Source organism: Mastigoproctus giganteus, chromosome 2, assembly GCF_048544385.1.
Source record: "Mastigoproctus giganteus isolate SK-2022 chromosome 2, ASM4854438v1, whole genome shotgun sequence".
In the NCBI taxonomy this organism is placed as follows: Eukaryota; Metazoa; Arthropoda; class Arachnida; order Uropygi; family Thelyphonidae; genus Mastigoproctus; species Mastigoproctus giganteus.
In genome coordinates, this window is record NC_143576.1 from 97534698 (window position 1) to 97561173 (window position 26476).

A 26476-nucleotide genomic window follows, 5' to 3' on the forward strand; every position below is an offset into this window, starting at 1 on the left:
TCTCATATAACTGGGTTGTCACTATTGCAACACCTGGGTACTTGCCCACCCACTGAAGAGAAGCCAACAAGCTTTGAAACGGTGCCATCTGGGTGGTGGTATCCGCTGAGAATAAATAACGTCTTCTCCACTGGTGAAGTGCTATTTATTCGAGGTAGTACAGTGCCATGGCAACTCATTGTGAAGGCAGTCACAATATGAGATATAACCAAAACTATGCCAATTTAATTAATTAATTTAACTACTTTGGTAGATAGCTATGTTAAAATGATGCATTTGCACTAACCTACATATTAGTCATTCTACCTCGTAACATGAGGCCTTTGCCCTTAAATACTTTATAGTCCATTCTAATGCTTAAATGATGGTCACTTCTAATTAGTGTCCTTCCCTGGTCCACATTTTCATCAGTTTTCATAGATACTGGTCGTTAATGGCCTTCACATTCTTGCTCCTTCTAAATATCTTTTTATGCCATTCAAACACACAAGCTCTTGACTTAAAAACTCATAACTTTAAGTTGTTATCCTAGTTTTGTTAAAAATTTGAGGTTGATTCTTTGTTCTCTTCTTTTTTCTGTTATTTTTCCAGCAAACTGTGAAAACAGAGGATAATGAAAATCTGGCTCACTGCAAAGCGAATAAACATGTTGGCACCTGATTTGTTAGAAAAATCGTTGTGCCTTTGTTTCATAGGTGTCGCTTGTTATATAGTGGCTGTGTGCACAGTCTTGTTATTTAATAACCACACCTTGTAAGCTGTATATAGTTTTTTTTTTTGCTGTATTAAATATTTAAAATTTTATCTTTAGCTGCATAGACCTCACATAGAACTGCTTCATGAATCACATAGATACATATAAGAAACCTGTGTCCTCAAAACTGCTACTCTGTAGCATATCTTGGTATTTTAAACAAATAACAAACCGCATTTTAGTGATGTTATTTGTTTTAAAGATAGCAGTGCTGTCTAGGCAACTAGTGGTTATTAAGACTTTGGTCTTAATAACCACCCTTGGTTATTATTCGGCGCCTCCATAGCCAGGTGGGAAGGAGCAGCAGTGCGTAGCACACACTTCTTGATTAGACCGGGGTTTGAGCCCATCACCACCAAATATGGAGGATGCACAACGGTCAGGGAATGACCACCGCATATTCCCGTGGCAATATGGCCTTAGTTGCTAATGCTCCTAAAAAAAAACAAATAACAATAACAAAAATAACAACCTTGGTTATTAAGACTTTGGTCTTAATAACCAAGTTGCAAATCTACTTGCTTCAAATAACTGGAAGATGAGATAGTTCTTAGTATAACTGATTTAAATTTTTTTCCTTTTACACATGTTAGATGCTTATAAATATTAAAAGTAATTTGGTTTTCTCTAGGCTTTGTTGAGCCATCAGGACAGGGTGATGGAGCTGGCCTGCTTACGGTTGATCGAATGAGGCGAGTCAGTTCTAGTACTTCGTTAAGTAGCATCTCACTAAGTCCAGGCTTATCTTTGGGTTATGCTAGTGTTTTTACAAATATTTGGAAATCTTTAGTGATGCTGTCAAGTGACCCATATCCAGATGTTGCTGCTGCTGCTCAGCTTCTAGTAAATACTGTTAAGGCAAAGGTATATATTTAACCTGCTCTCAATCTTTATAATGTAACATCTGAATTGTTTTGAGTTTGATGGAATATGTTTCAGCACTGTGATGCTGATTCGCTGCTTTTTTCCCCCAACTAATTCACAAAGTGAAAATACATTTATGTATTTTCACTTTGTGAATATATGCTAAATGATTATTTTGCAAATCATAGATCATTATTCTAATTGGAATGGGTTATGGTAAAATTGCATAATTATTATTTTATTTATTTTAATTGGAATGAGTTAAAGTAAAAAAGCATATTAAGAACCATTAAGAACCAAGGATATATGTCCTCAATTAAAAATTGGGAAGAAAATTATGAAACAATTTGCCTTTGTCGCAATAACATAAATGCACATTGATAAACCACTAAATACAATTATACCTGTAATTGTTTTTTTTTGTTATCTTTTATAACAACCAGAATACTTTAATAGATCAATGACTTATCTTTAATAATAAGTCAGACTGTTGGTTGATAGCCTGAACTACATTTGGTATTATTTTATTCAGAGATAATTAATGAGGCCAGATGTGTATGTTCAGTAAAATGTTATGTGATACTTGACATTTCTTTGCTTTAGCAAAGTGATATCCAGGTTTTTTTGGTGTGATGGCACAAACAAGAAAATTGTTTGTGCCATCACACACCACTTTCACTTAGCAATGAGCATGCTTGGCCTCGGGTAAGGAGACTATGGGTTCAAGCCCAAACACTGCCAGGAAAAATGCACAGCCGATTTTGAACTGTGGTGCTGAAAATCTGGCTGCTCTTGGTAATTAATTCAGTAATGTAGACACAATGAATTTGTAATGTAGACACAATGAATTTGTAAACTTTACTGACCTTCACCATCTTAAGAATAAACAGAACTTTATATACACAAAGCTGCTGATGCAGACTTGGCATAATGCAACAGTGCAACACTTTATCCTCACCATCTGTATATGACTGTAGTTACAGCTTTATGGATAGGAGATGCCTGCCCATCTAGCTTCCTTTTGAATTTAATGATAGGAATTGTTAATTGTTCACTTGTTTTATCTTTGAATGGTTGACAATGCAGGAATAAAATAGGCTTTTATCTTGGCAGCTTTTGTTATATCTGTGGCCATCTTGGAATAAAGCAGTAGTACAAAAAAGACCATTCTTTCATTATTCCAAGTTTACAAAATTGAAGTTTGTATTTAATAAAAAGTAAATTATTTGTAATGGCATCAAATGGTACAGTTATTTGTAATGATATCAAATATACAGGGTTGTTAAAATTAAAGTATCCCTATGTAGAGGGCTCTGGAGCGAGTTCTAATGCTCGTACTGAAGAGAAATTTGGACAACAGGCACAATAAAATATGTGCTCGCCATTTCTTTGAAAAAGAAATTAGTTACAAAATTTGTCACAATATGGCACTGTGGCAATACAAATCACTCGAACAGTGCTATAATTGTTCAATGTGTCCTCCATTTTGTTCAACAACAGTTTCCATTTGAAGAACAGCATTTTCTACAGCAGAACTTAACATGTCAACTGGAATAGCCAGCACATGACATCTAATGCTGTCCTTCAGATCTGCAAGAGTTTGACATCCTTCCCAATACACCTGGTTCTTCAAAAAACCCAACAACAAGAAGTCACATGGGTTGAGGTCCGGTGATCGGGGTGGCCAAGATGTCTGGAAATAATGGCTGATGACCCATTTGTGTGTAAAGTGTTGCCTAAGCAATCTTTGGACACAATGGTGGATGTGGGGTGGCACACCATCTTGCATGAATATGGTATCCTGAAGGCACCCACATTGTTGCAGCTCTGGTATTGTGAAATTCGCCAACATTTCATAATATCACTGTCCAGTAACGGAACAGGTGCAGGGCCAAGTCGGTGTTACATGTTCAAAAAAATATGGCCCAATCATGAATGTGGCCGTAAATCCACACCACACTGTCACTTTTGGAGAATGCAATGGGACCTCTTGGATAACTCAAGGGGATTTTCTGTTGCCCAATTGCAACAGTGTGCTTATTCACTTGTCCATTTAAGCAGAAGTGGGCATCATAACTCCTAAGGATGTTCCATGGCCAAGTGATATCCACTGTCATTTGCGCCAGAAACTGAATTGCATATGTGAAATGAATATCTGCATCACAATTCTTTAGCTGCTGTAGAATGTGCATCTTGTAAGGATAGTACTGCAACACCTGACGCATTGTTAGCTTTACAGTGGAATATGGCATGTCCACTTCAAGAGAAACAGCTGGCACACTTGTGCTACCACAAGGAGATTGATTTTATAAATCCGCGACGGCCATAGCCACATCTTGTTAATCAATTCGGCCCTGGAAGAAATGTGCAGGGCTCAAGGGGTAAAATTTTTTTTTCAGCCTGGTCTGTGCTTGTTAACAGGAGAGACTGCTTCTACAGGGATGGGATGCACTAGAAAGGGTGCAAGAATATTTGCTGATGCTATCGAGGCAGTTTAGGTGGGTCGGAAAACTGCTAGCTTGGGGGGATTCACAGACTAAAAGGTTAAAAGTAACTGCAGGCAGAGGTGAAGGTGATTCTTGCACTACTTCTATTAGAATAAGCAGCAGGGTGGAGCGAGGGGTGTTGGGGGTTTTCAGAGACTGATGGCAGTCATCGTGAAACAGGTGGGTATATGGGATGTGTTAGGGTAACTAATAATAAGAATAGGTACATGTATACTTGCATGTATACCAATGCTAGAAGTATAGTAAATAAATTTGATGAATTTGAAGTGTTGGTCAAGACATCAAAGGTGGATATTGTTAGGATAGCAGAGACGTGGTGTCACACAGATATAAAGAATGCACAACTGGAATTTTGGGACTACAATGTGTACAGAAAGGATAGACAGGATAGGAAGGGAGGAGGAGGTGTTATGCTATTAATTAAGAAAAACATAAAATCAAAAGAAGTGCACCCAGTTGATATAGATGAACAGTGCCCTGTTGAGTCAGTTTGGAGTGATATAAGCACTGCGAAAGCAAAAATAAGAGTAGAGTGTGTTATAGGCCTAATGACTCAAATGAGTACAATGAACAATTGTACAGAGAAATAGAGTGGGCTAGTAAATCAGAATGTCTTATAATGGCAAGGTTCTTCACAAAGTGCATTAGAAAAGGTGTGACGCCTAAGCAGAGGAATAATGCAATCATAGTTTTGTTGCATAAGAAAGGAGATAAATCAGAAATTGGAAATTATAGACCAATTAGCTTGTTATCCCACATCTACAAGTTGTTCACAAGGATCATTACTAACAGATTAGAAAGAATACTTGTTGAGAATCAATCGAAAGAGCAAGCTGGCTTTAGGACAGGATTCTCAACTATGGATCACCTTCACGTAATATCACAGCTAATGGAGAAAGCAAATGAATATAAAACACCATTATGCCTGGCATTTGTGGATTATGAAAAGGCATTTGACTCCATACAGCGTAAGGCAATGTTTCGGGCAAGTACTGGGAAGACAAGGCATAGATACCCCGCATATTATGATTTTGAAGAAAATATATGAGAGTGCTACCTCCTTTATTAGACTAGACAAAGACATTAGGAAATTTAAAATTGAGAAAGGAGTTCGACAAGGAGACACAATATCTGCGAAGCTGTTTACTGCTGCCCTTGAGGAAGCTTTCAGAAGATTAGACTGGTCGCAGAAAGGAGTCAATGTGAATGAAGAGTACCTAAACCATTTACGATTTGCAGATGACATTTACGATTGTGGTCATAAGCCACGATCCCAAAGAATTAGAGGAAAATCTTAATCAGTTATGCACAGTTAATAAGGATTTTGGACTAAAGATGAATATGGCTAAAACAAAAGTAATGATGAACAAGTATGCCACAGAAAGAGAAATAATGATTGAAGGAGCATTAATTGAAAAGGTGGAGTCATATACTTATCTAGGACAAGTTATTAGCTTTAATAATGATAAATGGCTGGAAGTCAAGAGAAGAATAAATTTTGGATGGATAGCATTCAGGAAATATAGCCACATACTGAAGAGCAATATCCCAGTTTGTCTGAAATGTGAAATAATGAACCAATATATACTCCCCACCATGACTTATGGAAGTGAAACTTGGGCACTCACCAAAAGAATGGAAGAGAAGCTGAGAACTACACAGCGAAGAATGGAATGAATTATATTGGGAATCAGGCTGTTAGATAAGAAGAGAAACACATGGATTAGGCAGCAAACGCAAGTAAAGGACATTCTTATCAAAACTAAAGAACTAAAATGGTCTTGGGCAGGACACATAGCTCGAAGACATGATGACAGATGGACTAAGAAAATAACAGAATGGTACCCAAGAGGAGTTAGAAGAAAACCTGGAAGACAAAGACGGAGATGGATAGATGAAATTCATGAGTTTGTGAGTAGTAAATGCATGGCCAGTGCTCAAAACAGAAGGAACTGGAAAGTTGCTGGAGAGGCCTTCATCCTGCAGTGGATTGAAAATGGATGATGATGATAATTTATAAGCATCCAATGCATTTTTTTTCTCTGCCACGAGTCTCTTTAGTTCATCTAACATCCATTAAGGCCTAAACCTTGAACAGTATTTCTTTAATACCTTCTATATACATCTTTCTTACTGTGGGCTTCTGAATTCCCCTATGTGCAAGAATTGCAGCACCATTTTAACAATTCATCACATTTTATATGAATGTCATTTATTGATCAGCACCATTTGTGCTAGCTGTTTTTACCTTATTAAAAAAGCATATTAAAAAATATGCTTTATTGTATTTAGTATTATGCTTTTAACTCTTGACCAACCAATTTTAATTTTTTTGAATTGTTTTGCATATACATATAATTTACATATGTATAATATATTATACATATAAATTGACATGTTAACCTATCCTCATGAGTCACTAAAAACCTTATTCTTACTGTTTTCAATGCTTTGTGATGGCACATAATAGTCATCATTGCTGATGCACCAGTAAAACCTAGAGTAACTTCTTAGATCTTGAATCGCATGTTTTCCCCCTCTTTATTCTCTTCTCATATGTATAAATTGCCATAGGTGCATCTGAATTAACATATAATTTTACTCATTTCAGTTTCTTTTATTTTTCACTTTACATTTAATATTAGATGAATATTAATGGCATTCAGAATTAATGGATATTGATGTTAATTGTGGATGCATATAAATGCAAAAATTGTTTGTCCCTCCCCCATCAAAGAGTAAATAAGATGACAACAAGCATACATACCTCAAGGAAGTGTTGGAGTAAAAGGTCACTACTGCATGTTTTTTTTGTTTTTTTTTTTAAATTTTCATGTTTTAAATTTTTCCTGTAATTTAATATTTTTCAAGTTCATTTCTGCTTCCTGATATCATTATATAAATTAAAAATTAATATAAATTAAAAGAATTTATTCAAACCTTTTCTGTATTATTTATTTTAATAATAATTATTTTTATTGTTGGTCTGGCTGATAATTGTTGTTGCTGCTGTTATTTATAATAGCATTAGCATTTGAGGCCATATTGTGCTGTTTAGATTTATAGGCACTGTGTTATAACATTTTATTATTGAATTTGTGCTGCATTGATTTGTGCTTTGCATATATGGTACTGTGTGATCTCTAGAATTGTGCTACAAGGCTTGCTGAAGAAAGGAAGGGAATGTGGAAGTTAACTTATTGTGCAGCGAAAGTGATATGGATTGAGTTGGCACTTGATGATATGGATTGAGCTGAAGGCTGTGATCAGCAGTCAGCAACCTTTCTCACCATATGAACTACTTTTAAAATAACCATATGAGCTAATTTAAAATAACTTTTGCACATGCCTTTGTTGCTCTTGCTCCATTAAACAACAATGAGCATGATCTGTCAGTGTTTTTACAAATGTAAAAAAAAAAACAAAAAAAAAACCCCAACTGTGACAGGACAGTCTATTTTAAATAAAATATGCCAGGTATAGAATTACTAAAATTGGTTATAAAAAAAGCACATCAGGAGTAGCTATAATAAAAAGTTGAAGTAATTAGTAAGATGTCTAGCATATTCTCCATAAAACTTGTATTTTTATTTCTATATACCATGATCAACCAAAGTATGCTTTTTTAACTATCCCTCAAATTAGTGGATTGGCTATCACTTATATTGTTGCCAGTATTCTGGAAGTATGCTGCAATTCTGGCTGGAGGAGGGGAGAAGAAAGTTGGGAAACTGTTGTGCTGTTATTGCATTATGGGAAGAGCAAAAAAAAAAAAAATAATAATATATATATATATATATATATATATATATATATATCTCTATATATAGTCATATAAATTAGAATAAGGTTTAAAATAATAAAATAATGCCAGCAGTACGGCAAGTCAAGAGCGAAAAAACAAAATTAAACCTAGATTCAAATCTAACAGGGAAGGAAGAGAAAGGTAACAAGAATAAAAATATATTGCAACGGAAACTCGAAATTAATTTAGAGAATATAATTATACGAATAATAATTCATTGAAATTTAAAGCCAATTAAATAGAAATTTAGCGGTGCCCCCTCTGATGGGCACCAGGTCCAAATTTATGTGAAATATCACCAAACAGAGATTTAAACCATTCACAATAAAACAAAACAAAACAAAAATAGAAAAAATAGACTGACCATTATGCCCCATCTCAACAGAGGACCACAAGGCCAATAATGGTCAGGGAATCGCTGCATTTCGAACGCTAAACAAATCGCCACAAAGGCGAAGCGATCGCAACATCAGTCTGCCACACCGATCCCCAGATCGAAATGCCAATGCAGGGAATTGAACAGCGGTGGTCCTGATGCAGCGAAAATCAAAAATAGAACAGACAAGAGCACTCCAGTACAAAGCCACACTATTGACAAAAGTAAACTTAACCTGTTTATATAAACAAATAATAAACTATAGATGGCAGTACAGGCGTAGCGTTAGCAGTTCGCCCAATACTATCATGTGACATAATTATATTTAAATATTGTTGGAAAAGAAGTATTACTTAATAAAAATAAAACATTATTTTATGTCACATGATAGTATGGGGCGAATTGCTAACGCTACGCCTTTACTGCCATCTATAGTTTATTATTCGTTTATATAAACGGGTTAAGTTTACTTTTGTCAGTAGTGTGGCTTTGTACTGGAGTGCTCTTGTCTGTTCTATTTTTGATTTTCGCTGCATCAGGACCACCGCTGTTCAATTCCCTGCATTGGCGGTTCGATCTGGGGATCGGTATGGCGGACTGATCTTGCGATTGTTTCGCCTTTGCGGCGATTTGTTTAGCGTTCAAAATGCAGCGATTCCCTGACCATTATTGGCCTTGTGGTCCTCTGTTGAGATGGGGCATAATGGTCAGTCTATTTTTTCTATTTTTGATTTGTTTTGTTTTATTGTGAATGGTTTAAATCTCTGTTTGGTGATATTTCACATAAATTTGGACCTGTGCCCATCAGAGGGGGCACCGCTAAATTTCTATTTAATTGGCTTTAAATTTCAATGAATTATTATTCGTATAATTAGATTCTCTAAATTAATTTCGAGTTTCCGTTGCAATATATTTTTATTCTTGTTACCTTTCTCTTCCCTCCCTGTTAGATTTGAATCTAGGTTTAATTTTGTTTTTTTGCTCTTGACTTGCCGTCCTGCTGGCATTATTTTATTATTTTAAACCTTATTCTAATTTATATGACTATATTTCAAGCATCATGTAGAGGAATATGCTTTTTGCTGCCTCTGATGTGTGCTGTACCCTCCTTTTTATTTTTATTAAGTAATACTTCTTTTCAACATTATTTAAATATAATTATATATATAATATATATATATAATTCCTTTTTTAAATAGGTCATTGACATTCATGGTAGTGAAACACCTAGAAATGGAAAGACTACATCTGCATCTTATTCAGAGCCATCCTCACCTTCTGGAAAGCCTGCATTTATCTCGTAAGTGAGTTTCTTTGTATACAGGGTCTGTTCTAAAAGTATCTGGGCTGCTACAATATAGTGATTATAAGCACGTGACTTATTCCCCTTCAAAATAAGTGCCCTCCTTAGGCAATGCATTTAGCCCAATGGTTTTCCTACACTTAGAAGCACTTCTGGAATGCCAATTTTGAAATCACAAACTGAGCCTCAGGCTTTTTCAGTCTAGGAAGGGGGATTGCATGGGCATATGTGGTAAATTGGGAGTTTACCAGATATGACTAAAATTCTTCCTCCCATCCAAAGTCCATGTTGGGAGGTGGAAAGAAGGAGCCTTCAACTGGGATGACCTGCTGCTTGGTTTGTGGACCATACCTGTGAACCCATGTTTCATCTCCAGTTATGATTCATTTCAAAAATACGTCTTATTAGTCACACGTTCAGATAAATTGGAAGCAACTTACTGGCAGTGTCTGCATTTCTCTATTGACAGCCACAACATGAACTTTGTGGAAATGTGCCTCATATTGAAAGTATTCATTAAAATGGAATGATGTGATCTGATGGAAAAGATAAGTTTCCTCATCAGTTTCACCATTTGTTGAATTTGAGGGCCATCCATTGTGTGCATCACTTTCAACAGGCTCCCTGCCCTCTTTGAAATGGCAGTACCAGTCAAAAACCTGTGTACAGCCCACTGTGCAGTATACACACTGTATCTATTTTAAGATCATTTCACTTGTGGTTTTTCCAGTTTTAAGGCAAAATTTAACACACATTAGTTCAGTCCATCCCAGCAATTTGAAATATGATGAGATATGAAAACATCTTCATTATCAGCAAGTGGAGATCTTGTTACTTGGAGGTAAGGGTGAGATATGTCTATACACAAATATTATGGTTTGTCAAAATTTTAGACGATTTATGCTTTATTGTTTTGTACTCTATTGTCTCATCCTTGAACAGTAAGCATATTCTGGATACTTTTTGAACAGATCTTGTACTTAAAATGTTTCTAATGATTTATTTAAAGAAATAATTATTGAATTATTAAAAATTATTGAAGCATGATTTATTATTAAAAAAATTACGACACATTAAAATTATGCTTTTCCTTATTGTTACTTTTTGTGCTGTTAGTGTTATCTTTATTCAGTGAAAGTTGGTTATACTCTTTATCTGAAATATGATGAAATTTGAACTTTTTTTTATTCTCATTAGTTTAGGCATGATACTCAAACAACTTAACAGACCCAAGCCCAACCTTTGATGTCACTCAAATATTGCTGAACTTTTCCTTGTCCTACCAGAGTGTTTCCACCTCAAGGTGATTTACACTTACACCTCCTCTGAAGGAATGAAAATACATAAAAAAAAAGAACATTCCCTGATATTTTTCTTCTGAATTTGCTTATAGTTCCTGTCATATTCTGAATAATTTTATTCGCTGCAAATGTGACAGTGACCTTTCAAGTTGACTTTAAGCTTGAGAAAAAAAAAATAATCATAGGGAGCTAAAATCCAGTGAGTATGACAAGTGGGGAACCACAGTAATATAGTACTTTACAAGATATTCTTAAACTGAAAGCACAAAATGTACATGATGCTTTACTGTGCCTTAGAGAAGCAGTATATAGAAATGGGTCAAAAATAAGTTTTCCAGAAATCTTGGTTTTCAGTGTTTTACAAGGTGTATTAAAGTTATAAGGTCTCCAAATTTATTTCTCATAAATAGAAGGTGCACATATTTTTCACACCTGTTCTTCCAAGCTGTGAAGGCTGTGGCAAAGCTTTCTTTGGAGGTATGAATGATCCACTGTAAAATGGCAGAAGCAGCTGCTTGTGAGCTGGGAAATCAACTGCCTCAAAGAGCATCTTCCATCTTTGGGACAACCAAAAGTCACTAGGTGCAAGGTGTGGAGGATATGGATAACCTCAACGTTGTTTTCTTTAAAAAATTTTGCACATTTCCAGAACATATGTTGAATATAGTTGAAAATATGTTGGCAACCTTCAAAAAGCTGGGATGCATCATGTGTGTCAAGGTACATTTTTTACACTTCTACATTGACTACTTCCCAGAAAATTTAGGAAGCGTTAGTGAAGAACAAGGTGTGAGCTTTCCAGGACATTAAAACGTGGAGAGATGAGGTAACAGGGCAAGTGGAATGTTCACATGACTATTGCTGGATGCTGAAGGGGGACTGTAATGTAGAAGGATCTGCAGTAAAATGAAAGAAACAAAAATTTGAATCATTATAGATCAGTTTTTAAAATGAGAGGTGTGTTTAGTGCACTTTTTACCACACTGCCCTTTTTAATAGTGTTTTTGGCATGCATTTAAATATAAAAGTCTGGTAAAAGTAGCATTTTGTTATAAATTGAGTGCACAAATTCTGCCAAAATCACGAAAGAAAAATAAAAATTTCTTTCATGATTTTTGAAGAAACCTGATATGATTGAAACAAACGGAAGTCATTTTTGAAATCAGCATTAGATAATGATTCAGAAACACCCTTTTCTGAGCAAACATCAGTGAATTTTTTTTAAAAAATGCAGAGTAGTATAATAATCTCCATTGATTTTCCTCAAGGGTGTGATATTATTTTTATTACTAGCGTGTCAGATTTTGTAATTTTAAGAATTTTCATAGTATCAGAATGTGACAAGGTATTGATGCATTCAAAAAATTCACTTGTTAAGTTTATACCTTCAAAAACTCACTAGGTAAGTAGTGATTGATTCAGTATTAAAATTTCTCAAAGTTAGTCATTTTTTTCCTGCAGAAGAAAAGCTGCTGAAATAAAATTTTTGAATATCATTAAGTGAAACATTTTTCAGGTTATCCCTAGTGTGAGTGACATATTCAATAAGCAAATATTAAAGATTTAATGCACCAAAAATTGTATTATAATATGGAGATCATCATTAACATTCACTAAATGATCTAACTGCTGAAATTATGCATTGAAGGAAAAATTTATTTTTTTAAGTGCTTGACAAATCATAGTATTCAGCTTTGAACTGATCATAGTATTCAGTGTAAAGAAATAATCATTTAATGATGAAATATTTATGTATAAAATTACTTGTGTATCTAGAAAAATAGATCGAAACCTTCAATTAATTCAAATTTATGGAATGGATGCTTTTAAAAAGTGGTAGTAATGAATTTTATTTTATTGACTGTTCAGATAGATCTTTTAAGTAATCTTCTTGATACTATTCCCTCTCAGACATAGTCATATGGGGATTCTTTTTTCACTGTAATCCTTTTGAACTAACCATTCCCAGTTTCTTTAAGGACCTTCTTCTCAACCACTGTTCTAATAAAATTGTCCCAGCATCTTTTACTCACTTCAGAGAGAGAGAGAGAGAGAGTGTGTGTGTGTGTGTGTGTGTGTGTGTGTGTGTGTGTGTGTGTGTGTGTGTGTGTGTGTGTGTGTGTGTGTGTGTGTGTGTGTGTGTGTGTGTGTTTTTCTCCAGTCTTTGAAGCAGTCAGTAATATTCCAATGTGCTAGGTAAGTTTCATCCTTTTTCATAGTATCAGAATTTGGCTTTTCCTAGTCATTCGAAGATCGTTAAGCATAGTGTAGTATGCACCTCATCTGCAACTCAATTTACTAATAAATTCCATTTTAAAACCATAATTTTTACTGTTTACAGGTACCTTACATAGCACCAATTTTGTATTTTTACAGAAACTATGTGAAGCTTTCTTCACCCCCCACCCAATTTTCATATTTCTTTAGCCTTTTCTTATTCAAAGGTATGGCAAGCAGATGCTTATGGCCACAACTGGAAGAAAAGTGAGTTATAAAGCCTAAATTCCTGGACAATTTACAAAAAATCAAGTCACTAAGATCTCTACTGTGCAATATGGGCTCTAACCATGGAATGTTATCCATTTTTTTTATAACATGAAGGCTACCTTGAGGTACGGCTGTACCCCAAAATAAAATTAATGTATTAAAATCTTAATCATATTTTATTGCTCAAAATAAATAAAACTGACAGTAAAATACTTAAGTCTTAACTGTCTAAAAAAAAAATCTGTAAAAAAAAAAAAAGAATCCCCCACATTTTGGGCAAATTTTCTTTTGGCACTCCAAACCAGAGCACCAAAAGCAGAGACAATTAACTGAAAATCTAAAATGAGCCTCAGACATAGTTGCTCAAAATACTGGAATACTGGTATCTTTGTCGAAGAGTTCTTTGGAAAACACTCCATGGGTTTTTATGACACAAGCATAGTAAAACACTCCAATTAAAACTTGAATTTCTATCAAGTTGGTGTTTCGTGTGAATGATGGTTGTTTACTCAAGCCTGGCTCATCAAAAAATAAGAAATCAGTTTAGCCTCTGATTTCTTATTTTTTTATTGGTATACTCAGTAATTGCATCCAGATTGTCTTTTGTGAAACATAACTGCCAAGCTTCTATTATTGAAGTTATACTTTTTTCATAATTTTTGTTGCCTGGTAAATGTTTAATCAAGTTTCTATTAAATGTACGGTGAAGGTTTCCTTTCTTGCCACTCCACTTGAGGCCATTTCTACCTCTAATTTTCACAGGGGCTTTTACAGTCTGTAACTAGCTTCCTTCACCAATGTCTGGTTCTACTGAAGTCCAAATCCCTTCAGAATTGCAGTTTAGTGACAATGTAACAGCTGAAACAATTTTAGTGGATGGAGATTCGGTGTTTGTTCTTCCTCCTTGCTTATCTTGTTGTCTTGAAAGTCAGGAATAATCGCATCCTCTTTGTCCTCATCAGATATACTATTATTGGATTCTGATTCAAGAAGAAGTTTGAGTGCTTCCTCTCAGTCCTTATCTTTCAATAAATCATAAAACTTCCTTTGTGGAGCCATTTTCTTGTTTGAAAAAAATGGAAACGGTCATTATTATTGTTAAATTTTTATTAAGTAGATATAAGATAAATTTCGTAATATTTATGTGAGCATGAGTATATTTTATGAGTGTACTTACCAAAAAGACATGAGCATTGGAACTCAAATTGTTAACTATTCTGCTACTCTGGGGTGCAGGCATATCCCAAGCAGTTGGTTTGCCTGAGAAGCACAACACTGTCGCGATGTTTAAAGTCACAATTCAACTAGCGCCATGGCAACAGAAACTACTTTGAGTGGTGCACTCATAGTTCTATCAGTCTGTGAGATTCAGAACTTTTTTCAACTGATGGGGTACATGTGTACCCCTGGTAGCATTCCAGGGCTAAAAATAAAAAAAGAAAAGAAATATTTATAAAAATGAAAGCTGGAATTAATAAATCATAAAAAATTACATTAATACATCTGAAGGATAAAGCACTATTGTAATAAAATAAATCAGAAGCTAAAAGTGTTACTCAGTAATATTTTTTGATCATCTTATAAAAACTATACAAATTAAATTTGTTAAAATTTCATAACAATGAAATTAATTTTTGTTACAACAAGACAGTTTCATTCATCTGACCACTACACATTTATTTCTGTAAATAGTTTCGACATTTCTATTATATGCAAAATGGCAGACAAGAAGCCACATTTGTCATTTTCTAAAGGCTGAACTTGAAATGCAAATCTGGGGGAGGGGGAGTGACCAGTCATCATTCCTCCCTTGCATCTCTTGTAATAAAATTTCTAAACAAAGAGAATGACTAGATAATAAATCTGCTAATTTGAAATTGCATATAAATAATATTTTTATGCATATTTTCTATGTTCTCCCAAACTAGTGTATACTTAAAGAAAATTCTTTAAGTGCTTGACAAATCAATCATATAATAACTCATATCTCTTCCAATGAGATTTGAGTTATTGTATGCAGACTGTTAAAAAGCATTCATTTTGTAGATTTGAATATATCGAATATATTAGATTTCATAAATTTGAATACAGGTAACCCTCAATTTATGCCAGGGTTAGGTTCCTGAGGGCCGACCAGGCTAGCCGAGTGGGTAAAGTACCTGCCCGGCAACCCAAAGGTCGTGGGTTCGATTCCCGCCTCGGGCTTGGATCAAAGTACTGCAAAAACCTTGGGAGGTGCAATATGGCCACAGAAGCCGATGCGCCAACAACTACCAAATCAAAAAAAAAAAAAGGTTCCTGAGGGGACAGGTGCAAATGGAATCCTTTATATCATGGAGTCAATTTGAAATCATAGGATTAGGTTTCAGGAACCAAAAATTTTACCTACCCTTTTCAAATACTGGAGTATTTAAAGATCAGAAATAAACTTTAATTAAAAAAGTGTTTTATTTTTAACCTACATAAATATAATTAGTATGTACATGTAAATTAAAAATAAATTAATACATATATAAAAATTAAAAATAAATTAATACATACATAAAACATATTGACAGTGGCATAATGCCAAAGTTTTAGTTGGCTTTTGAAGGTCATGGTTGATGATCTTCTGTTGATGGCCCTGGTTGAGAAGATTGCATTTTTTTGAAGAAAGGATCAAGTGTTGATTGCCTGGATTTTTCCTCCTTTCTTTAAGAATTTCAAAATAAGAGCTCAACTCTGAATCCTTGCTTTGAAATTAAAGCTTAGAGAAGTGCCACAGTTAAAAGGGGTGCCGCACTCCTCTCCCAGTTGTGATCAATGTCGCAGAACTCACTAGTGAGGGACTCTACACTTGCAAGAATCCGTTGTAGATCAATAGTCTTCATAATTTTTAGAGGAGAGTCTTCTATTTTCTTCCTCCTACTGTTGGCTCAGTTGCATCTTTAACTGTAATTTCTTCTAACCCTACCTCCTGTGCCAGCCTGCTGATGTCTACAACATTCTGTTGTGACTCAGATCCTCTGAAGTCATGCATGAAATCTGGGAGAAGTTTATGACTTCTCCCAGATTTCATGTGATTGATACCCTTTAAGACATCAAATGACCGCCAATATTCTCTGATGGTAATGTTGGACATGTCCAACGCTTTACCATTTCTCTAAATTTTGCCGAGAGTAAAGCCACCTTTAAAGATGGCTCTTACCTTGGTCCATGGGTTTCAAAACTGATGTTGTATTAGGTTGATGTAGACAACATTAACTTTAAGAGGCGTTTTGACTTCACCCAGATATGTAAGATGTCCAGGGGAATTGTCCAAAAGAAGTATAGCATTGATTGGTAAATTTTTGTTATTGCAGAATTTGAGAACAGTAGGGCAAAAATAATTGGTATACCAGTCCAAGAAGATGTCCTGTGTCACCCAAGTCTTCTTGTTTGACTTCCAGTATACAGGCAATGTGGCTCTGTTTAAGTCTTTCCTAATGAAGGTTATTGAGGGCAATTTTTTCCAATAAAGGCCCATCTCATCAACGTTGAAGATGAGATCTGAAGGATATTCACCCTCCTCTACTGTGGCTTGAAACTCTGTAGGGAATGCTGCAGCCATCTCAGCATTTGCACTTGCTGCCTTGCTGGTAATTTTCGCCCTTCTATATTTGGTTCTTGCTTTAAATCTCATGAACCAGCCCTTGCTAGCCAGCCGACCGGGCTAGCCGAGTGGGTAAAGTACCTGCCCGGCAACCCAAAGGTCGCGGGTTCGATTCCCGCCTCGGGCTTGGATCAAAGTACTGCAAAAACCTTGGGAGGTGCAATATGGCCACAGAAGCCGATGCGCCAACAACTACCAAATCAAAAAAAAAAAAAAAAAACCTTGCTAGCCAAAAATATTTCATTGCACTAACTTTCTTCTGTAAGTCTTCAAAAATTGACTTAACCTTTTCAGTTATTACAGCTTGGGTTAAGGGAATGTTTTTTTTTTTTTTTTTTTTTTTTTTGTTCAAATCATCGACCCCAAGTGTCAGCAATTGCTCCATTTTTCCTAAAAGCTTACTTCTTTTGTAACTAACTTGTGTAGCACTTTAAATCAATTGTTTTATTTTATCAACATTCTTTGTAATTGTAGTAGTAGTAGTCAATGAAGGCATATTCATAGTCCTACACACATTAAGGGTAGCTTTCACCAGCTTCCAACATCTGAATAACCTCCATCTTATATTCCAGCGTGCATTTTTCTCTTTCATTTGCACTAGGATTCATTGAACTTCTTTTCCCAGACATGGCTTCTCTTTATTCTATTAAATTAAAAACTTTATATATAACATGATTGGCAAAAACTGCACATGGCTATCACTATTATTAATTATTATTTAATTTATTAATAGCACAATTAATAAAAAATGTTAAGTGTAATAAATTTCCAACACATGTAAATGGCATAAACAACCAACTAAATGCTTCACCGCATGGACCTTTACCACCCGCATCCATGAGTGTCTACTTTGAGGGCGGGAAGCTTTCTCATCTCTGATTGGCTATGATATAGGCACACTAATCGCTGATTGGCTCATTGTTATTGATCACATGAACAGTGCCAGTACAGTATGATGCTGATAAATTTTGTCTGACAATTTTAAACTTTCAATTTATAAAAAAAAATTCAAAAAAAAAAAAAATAATAAAATAACAAAATTGCAAAAATAGATAAATGAAAATAAAAATGGCCTTGTTTGTGGTTAGTGACAGGTGCTTTTGTGAATCGTTGCAAACCAGACCGACAGAAAGAGGGCTACCTGTATATTGAATATATTAAATTTCATAGATTTTAATATATTGAAGGGTTTGCCAATTTTTATAAATATTCAAATCATTTGTACATACCAAATATTTAATTGTTAAATTATTTCATTCTTTCACTTTGAATATTGTAATCCATTAAAATTTTGCATTGTCCCCTTATTTGCTTTGCAAGAAAGGTAGCAAATTTTTATTAAATGCATTTTTTCAACATTTTGATCATCTGATGTACTCAACTCATGACCTCCGTTATTCAATTTTTGGGACATTCAGTTTTAATATTAGCTTTTTGAATATGCAATGCACACTGTATTTAACACTGAAGTATACACTGTTTAATTGTCATTCAGAAAAATTTTCAATAAATTTCAGGAGCTTTTCTTATTCACAAAAAAAATGCATTCAATACATTGAAAAACTAATTCTCGATCAGTCATCTGGTATAAATTTAACCAGCAAGTTTTTGAATGCATCAGTATCATGTTATGCATTATATCTTCTGAAGAACAAAATTCTCTTAATTGTCTGCATCACATTACAGTCTTTCCAGCTCCCAACTTATTGAATTATACTGAGAAATATGAATACCTTTTGTGAAGTCCTGTTTGGTAGTACAAATGAAAAGTAAATTTGTGCAAACATTTAAAATTTCAGAAAACATTTATGCATCCCAAAAAAATTTTGTGACACTGGAAACAAATCCCTAGAAAACTGAGACACCTGGTCACTCTACTCAGAGGTGAAATTCTGTTTTAACAACAGCATTCTTTACACTAATTAGAGATAACTTACACTTTTATTATACCTAAAAACAAGTTACAATTTAATTTTGGAAATGAGTCCCAAAGAGGAATTGAAATGAAGTAGGGCAGAAAGTTGAATGGTTGGGTGTTGCATTGTAAACCTTCATTATTTATGTTACACAATGTAATGTATGTAATATATGATTAACTTAGTTTTCTCCCTAATTCACAGGGCATTATTTGGATAAAGGCTTTGGATCATTGATTCATGATCCACTATAAGCTGATTATTGATTTATGATTTCACCGGTAACCCCTCTTTCTGTTAATGAGGAAATCTTGGTAAGAGAAAGTACTACCAATGAAATCATAAACAAATAATCAGCTAATAGTAGATTATGAATTAATGATCCAAAGCTACTATGAAATATACAATAAGTATTCTTCAGAAGACAATGTGTTCTTGATGCTTTATGAATCAGCATGTGCACCCTTGGTTGGTCTTGGCGCATTATAGCCTTAGTAGCTAATGCACCAATAAAATCAAAACCAAACCAAGCACCCTTGGTATGGCGTTTTGAATGCATTAGCAGCCAGCATGTTTTTGAATTAATCAATGGCAATGAATTTGATTTAATAAAAACAATATCTTTGATTTTGCTGCTTCTTGTTTGAATGTATCAATGTTGCCATTCTGCAGATCTGTTGCTGCTGCTACTATTACTGTTTACTGAGAGATGTTAGCATTATTTCCATGTATTTCAAAGTGATAACTTGTTAGATGCTTAGGATCAAAACAAAGTTAGAAGGTATTAATTCTTACCAAGGCATTAGCCATCTGCAATATAAATCTAATGAGCATATTTAAGAACACTTCGTGATAACAATTTGACTGTGTCAGTTGGAACCAGTGCTAAGTAAAGGAAACTCAAATGAGAAGAAACAGCAGAAATTGTTATAAAATTTAAGGAAGTAAGTTCTCTGTTAAAATTGTAAGTTATGTGTGACATAGATAGCAATGCTATACACTACTGAAGTTCTTGCTTACTCTGATTTAAAAATACTACATCCTTTACCATGTAATATTGATGCAGTAAATAAACTCCTTTGTTTTCCAAGTTCCTCATTATATTCTTTTAGGCATCAGATATTGTCACATTAGCAGTTATCACTTTATATAATAATTTGGTTTTTATTGTTGATGATTCATTCTTTTTTGCAGTTGCTCTCATAAAACACAGGTCTCAGTCGCTACCATTCTTCTGTTGATATTTGAAAACATAAAGGATTAGAGTTTTTCCTGTGATGCTAACCACAGTTAAATAAAAGAATTAAAAAAGAAATGTTGCATTTGTAAATTTATGAAGATATTGTTAATCTTGACTGGAGTAATACTAATAAATAAATAAATAAATAAATTTTCTGTTTATACTCTGGTATTGTAAACTCAAAGCATTGTAAACTCTACTGACAACCAAGTCAGTAGAGTTTACAATAAATCGTCAATACAAATATTTATCGTATTTAGTAGTCACAGGCTTGAACCCTGGTCCACTCAAAGAACGCATGCTATGCACTCTCGCTCCTGACCACTCGGCTACGTCAGGCCTAATAGTATTTGCCATATAGTGCAAGGAAGCCACAGGCTTTTGCTGCACTGGCAAAAATAGAGTTACACATAAAATAGAGTAAAAACAGTTAAATGGAAAAGAATTTTTCCATTGAGAAATGGAAAAATTCTTTTTTCCATTGAAAAGAATAGGGAATTTTAAAGAATTTTACATTACTATAACACACGTTTAAATTATGGTGGAGTTGGAAATGGAAAAATTCCACAAGAGCTGGGAGATGGATTATGATCTTCTCCTCAATACTATACTTCTCTTTTTAGAGATGTGTTAGTTATTAGTATTAGTAGTGGCAAATGGTGCAAGAAGCAGGCTTATACCGCATCAACAAAAAAAAAACATCATCTATTCGCCTCTAAGAATTTTAGTTCTTCCTCAAAATTATTAAAACTATCCATTTTCACAACACCAGTTGGAAATTTGTCCCAACAGTCAACTGCCACTGCTGAAGGCAAATTTCTACACGTTTATCCTGCAACCATCTTTCCTCAGTTTATTATTCCTGCTTGTGTGTTGCCTGAATAAGTGGAAGGATGCCATCAGCATTTAGCATACTCAATCCATTGAACAGTTTAAACACCTCAATCAGATTTCCTCTCCGGTACCTGGTTTCCAGGTGCTGCAATTTACAAAACTGAAGCATCATCTCCTTTTTCTGATTACTGTAAGTATACTTGATTTGTACATACATCTTTTACTTGTAATATTATGTTTTGTCTGAGATGCATCATTATTTCAAAGCATTATTAAATAATGTTTTTTAATTTATAACTTGGATGTCATTCTGTAACTAAAATTGATGTTTGTTTACAGAGGGGAATCTCCTCCTAGCAGTGTGTTTATATCACAAGATACCTCTCGTTCAGGACATGCCCTAAACAAATGGACAGATTCCAAGCCTTTATTTCAGCAATATCAGTATTTTGCACAACACACAAGGAGTCGAAAGATATTTGACAAGGGCCCTGATGTGGTAAGGAACAAATTAAATAAATTGCGTGAAAAATTTTTTGTCTTCAAACATAAAGGTCCATTAGATTATCCATAGAATAATTTATATTTCATTAGTGTTTTTGAGTCAATTAAATTATCAACCATAATACTGTAAAAGTAGTTACAGAAGTGAGGCATGAAATAAAATTAAGTTAATCACTTGGAAGAACTCTATTTTTAAGCATGAAATAACAAATAGAGCAATTTTTTTTTTTTTTTTTTTTTAAATTGAATCTCTTTAAAGTATGGTATTAGAAAGTCAGTGAATATACCTAATAAAGTTATAGGGTTTTTACATATTTTTGACTTTGAACTTAAAAAACTATATAATTACTATGTAATTATAAAAAAGTATATAAAACTTTTTATAAATTGATTATACAGTAGACCCCCCAGTTTACGATGGGTTCACTATATGATCAAATCACTTTACGATGGACTCTCCATAATAAAATACCTTTCACTATATGATATGTAGTAAGTGCAGGATATTGTCATCATGTTTGCGTATTGAATTTTAATTCTATTTTAATTAATTAAACAATGCTTAAAAAATAGGAATGAAGAGAAGATTCTGAAAATTTAGTTTTGATTTTTATATGATTTCAGTGAAGGGGAAATACATTTCACCATAATAATGTAAAAACCCACAGAATTAGTTATTGCTATTATCGCAAATGCACTGAGATCTAGTTTACTACCCGTTTATAATTAGATTGCACTAACAGAAAAACCCAATAAACTGGAAAGTGCAAATTGTTTTTATCGTTTTATGGTCTTGACCTCCAGAAATGTGCTTTAGAAAAATATCACAAATGCGTTCAAAATTCATTTTTATAATAAAACAAAGCAATAAACGGTGAAAGTGTAGTGCATTTTAATGATTTGAGCAGCTGATTCTACTAACCCGTGATCACTGGCTACTTATTTCTTTCTACGATAGCTTACGATTGTCTCTGACCGGACCATGTGGTCTTTTTTCTCAGCCAGTAGCAGCATTTTTTGGGCACGTGTTTTGTTTTCATATCCAGTGATTTTTTTTGTGTTGTGCTTACTTTCTGTACAATGTTGTACAACATAAAACGTTGCATAATATGGCCCCTACCCTTTCCTTCCTTTATATGATAGCCAAATTCCACACACAACTGGTAGGTTTCAGATTCATAACCTGTTCCAAAAATAGTGGCTGCTACCTTCCCTGCAAACAATTCTGCAGACAGCTAAAAATCATCTTTAGCAATCTTACTACTACATGTATTATTCATAATAACCAATCTGTTTTAAACATTTTTAGATCCAATCTCTCTGTAACTAGTATTGAAACTTTTGATTTCACCAACTTGTTCACTTCCATCCCACTTAACCTACTAGTGTTTGTGCTAAAACAATTGTTCAACAAATACCATGAGATACTTAATATCCACAAGAGTACTTGGGACAACCTTGTCAATCTATGCACACTTAATAACTTTATTTTCGATGGCAAGCTTGCATACAAACAAATTATTGGTGTTCCCGTGGGTTTGCAAATTTCCAGCCTTGTCTCTAACTTGTTTTTACTTTACTATGAGAAATTAATTTTTACTAGCAATCCCAATCATAACTTTTTAGCTTTCCAGTATGTTGATGACATCTTAGTTTTAAATTCCTACTTTGAACACTTAGCTGCTGATATTTACCCCTCTGAACTTAAACTCAATAAAGAAAATGTTTGCACAGCCAACTTCTTTGATCTGAAAATTACACTCTGCAATGATGCAGTTCCTCATCTTATTGACATTTATGACAAAAGAAACTATTTTAACTTTGAGGCCTCCGTAGCCGAGTGGGCAGGAGCAGGAGTGCAATAGCACACGCTCTTTGAGTAGATCGGGGTTCAAGCCCCTGACTGCTGAATACGGTCGATCTGCCAACCCGCACTGGACCAGCGTGGCAGATTATGGTCCATTTCCCTCAGCATGAATTGTTGAGGAGGCTTCCATCCTGCAGTGGGTTGATAATGGCTGCACTTTACTTTTACCTCACAAATTGGCAATCTAATATTTCCAATAGAATTAAAAAAAATACTATTTGTATTCAAGCTAACAGATTAGCCAACATATGCAGCAACCATATCCTTTTCAGCAAAGCTATAAATGTTTTTTGTAACAAGCTGTTAAATAAAAATATACCTCCCTATTTCATTAAATACTGTTTCAGTATAGTTTCTTCTACAATTAAAAATAAATTCAATTTCGATTTACTTTGCACCTGTCCGTGTTAAAGGTATTTTACAGTTTTATATTATTTGGTGGGATTTCCACTACTTGGTTAGTAATCACTGTTCATGACTTCTGTTTAAGGTTCTTTCTCGGAATGAGATTACTGCTGCTTTGCTCTCTAAGTTTTTCACACATTTTGGTTTAAATTCGTCCTTTCTACTTTTTGGAATTTTGTACATTTGGCATTTCATTCCTGGACTTATTAAATGTTTCCTCCCTGATTACAACCATTAGGTTTGACACTTTACATCTCTGACACTGGTCTCAGATCTACTATCTGTATGGTAGGTAGCCTTGTCTCATTTAACCTGGCCTTTTATTTGGTGGAATAAATTTTATCAATAGATATTCTTCTTCAAAGTTTTTAATTCGGTTTCCACTTATAGTTTTTTCGCTTGCCAGATTTTTTGTCTTGCTCTTCAATGGATTCACTAAACCTTCAATCAATCTCTGTTGTGCCAAAACTGAGTTTTCTTTCGCAGTTACTGTCTTTTGTATTTTTTCACGTTCGTAGAACTATTAGTGTAATACGAGGGTGATACGAATGCTCCATCTATCCTCAATCCTATTGCTATTTTTGCCTTCTTTTGACCATCTTTTCCTCCCCTCCCCAAGAATTTTACCATTCCCTGTACTGGGAGTGACCAACTTAATTTGTGATACGATCTACTTTTTTTCCTTCAAAATGTGCTGCGATCTACCATCTCAAAAATTTCATTGCACAAGGTGAACAAATCAAGGGATGACTGTATATTTAAAATTCGTCATGATTGACCAAAATTAAATCCGTGATCGACTCGTTGGCCACCCCTGCCCTATACCATTGGCTTGTCTAAACGTTTTTGTTCAAATTTCTCTGAATTTTAATTTTCTATCCTTTCACCCCTTCTGCACATCACATTTGTATTATATTTCACTTTGCACTTTTGTAAATTTGTATTTATTTTTAATTTACATGATTAACTTTATTTTTACACTGTGTAGGGACTACTTTGTCTATTAATATTACAATAAAGGGTGCATATCTGCTCACCCATTTTTCTAATACTATAGACAAGTTTGGAAACACAGCGCCTGGTACATGGTCAGTAGTAGTCCCCTGATGAATTTCCTGACTACGTATCATTTCTTCATCTATTGTATTCAGATTTTGCATATTTGCCATCCCCTGATTCAACCTCTTGCTAAAATTGCCCTCCCATATCTGAAAATAGTGTTATGTGAGGGCAATTTTAGCAAGAGGTCGAATCAGGGGATGGCAAATAAATACCCACACATTATTTATATCCTTTTGCTTCCTTTACTGCTGAATTGAATTTTGCAGCATTAGACATACTGTAACTCTTGTTATTTTCCTTTTTCTGCTTATTTTACTTCTTGTATATTACTAATATATATATATTAAAAGGTTGATATAGTAGAATTTGGTAGTAAAAACATCTAATTAGAAATGAGGTAACAAGCTGATTAAGTTAATGTGCAGTCTGAGAATGACCTGTAAGTCAAAACAGCCCAGGTAACGTGCAAAGGCCAAGGCCGGCACTGTGGCAAAACCTAGAAGTACATTATCATCATCATCAGCCATTTTCAATCCACTGCAGGATGAAGGCCTCTCCAGCAACTTTCCAGTTCCTTCTGTTTTGAGCACTGGCCATCCATTTACTACCCAAAAACTCATGAATTTCATCTATCCATCTCCGCCTTTGTCTTCCAGGTTTTCTTCTAGCTCCTCTTGGGTACCATTCTGTCATTTTCTTAGTCCATCTGTCGTCATGTCTTCGAGCTATGTGTCCTGCCCAAGACCATTTTAGTTCTTTAGTTTTGATAAGAATGTCCTTTACTTGCGTTTGCTGCCTAATCCATGTGTTTCTCTTCTTATCTAACAGCCTGATTCCCAATATAATTCATTCCATTCTTCGCTGTGTAGTTCTCAGCTTCTCTTCCATTCTTTTGGTGAGTGCCCAAGTTTCACTTCCATAAGTCATGGTGGGGAGTATACATTAATTCATTATTTTACGTTTCAGACAAACTGGGATATTGCTCTTCAGTATGTGACTATATTTCCTGAATGCTATCCATCCAAAATTTATTCTTCTCTTGACTTCCAGCCATTTATCATTATTACAACTAATAACTTGTCCCAGATAAGTATATGACTCCACCTTTTCAATTACTGCTCCTTCAATCATTATTTCTCTTTCAGTGGCATACTTGTTCATCATTACTTTTGTTTTAGCCATATTCATCTTTAGTCCAAAATCCTTACTAACTGTGCATAACTGATTAAGATTTACCTCTAATTCTTTGGGATCGTGGCTTATGACCACAATGTCATCTGCAAATCGTAAATGGTTTAGGTACTCTCCGTTCACATTGACTCCTTTCTGCGACCAGTCTAATCTTCTGAAAGCTTCCTCAAGGGCAGCAGTAAACAGCTTTGGAGATATTGTGTCTCCTTGTCGAACTCCTTTCTCGATTTTAAATTTCCTACTGTCTTTGTCTAGTCTAATAAAGGAGGTAGCATTCTCATATATTTTCTTCAAAATCATAATATATGGTGTATCTATGCCTTGTCTTCCCAGTACTTGCCCGAAACATTGCCTTACGCTGTATGGAGTCAAATGCCTTTTCATAATCCACAAATGCCAGGCATAATGGTGTTTTATATTCATTTGCTT

At 34.6% G+C, this 26476-nt stretch overlaps 1 protein-coding gene across 2 annotated transcripts in view; it reads left to right on the top strand.

Annotated features, from left to right (window-relative positions):
* Positions 1-26476, top strand: part of raptor (regulatory associated protein of MTOR complex 1) — a 638589-nt gene that overhangs the window by 325250 nt on the left and 286863 nt on the right. For both annotated transcript variants that reach the window (XM_090389485.1, XM_090389491.1), the window contains exons 18-20: positions 1386-1618; positions 9506-9606; positions 21358-21517. In XM_090389485.1, coding sequence (XP_090245611.1) covers positions 1386-1618; positions 9506-9606; positions 21358-21517 — 494 coding nt within the window. The remainder of the gene's footprint in view (positions 1-1385; positions 1619-9505; positions 9607-21357; positions 21518-26476) is intronic.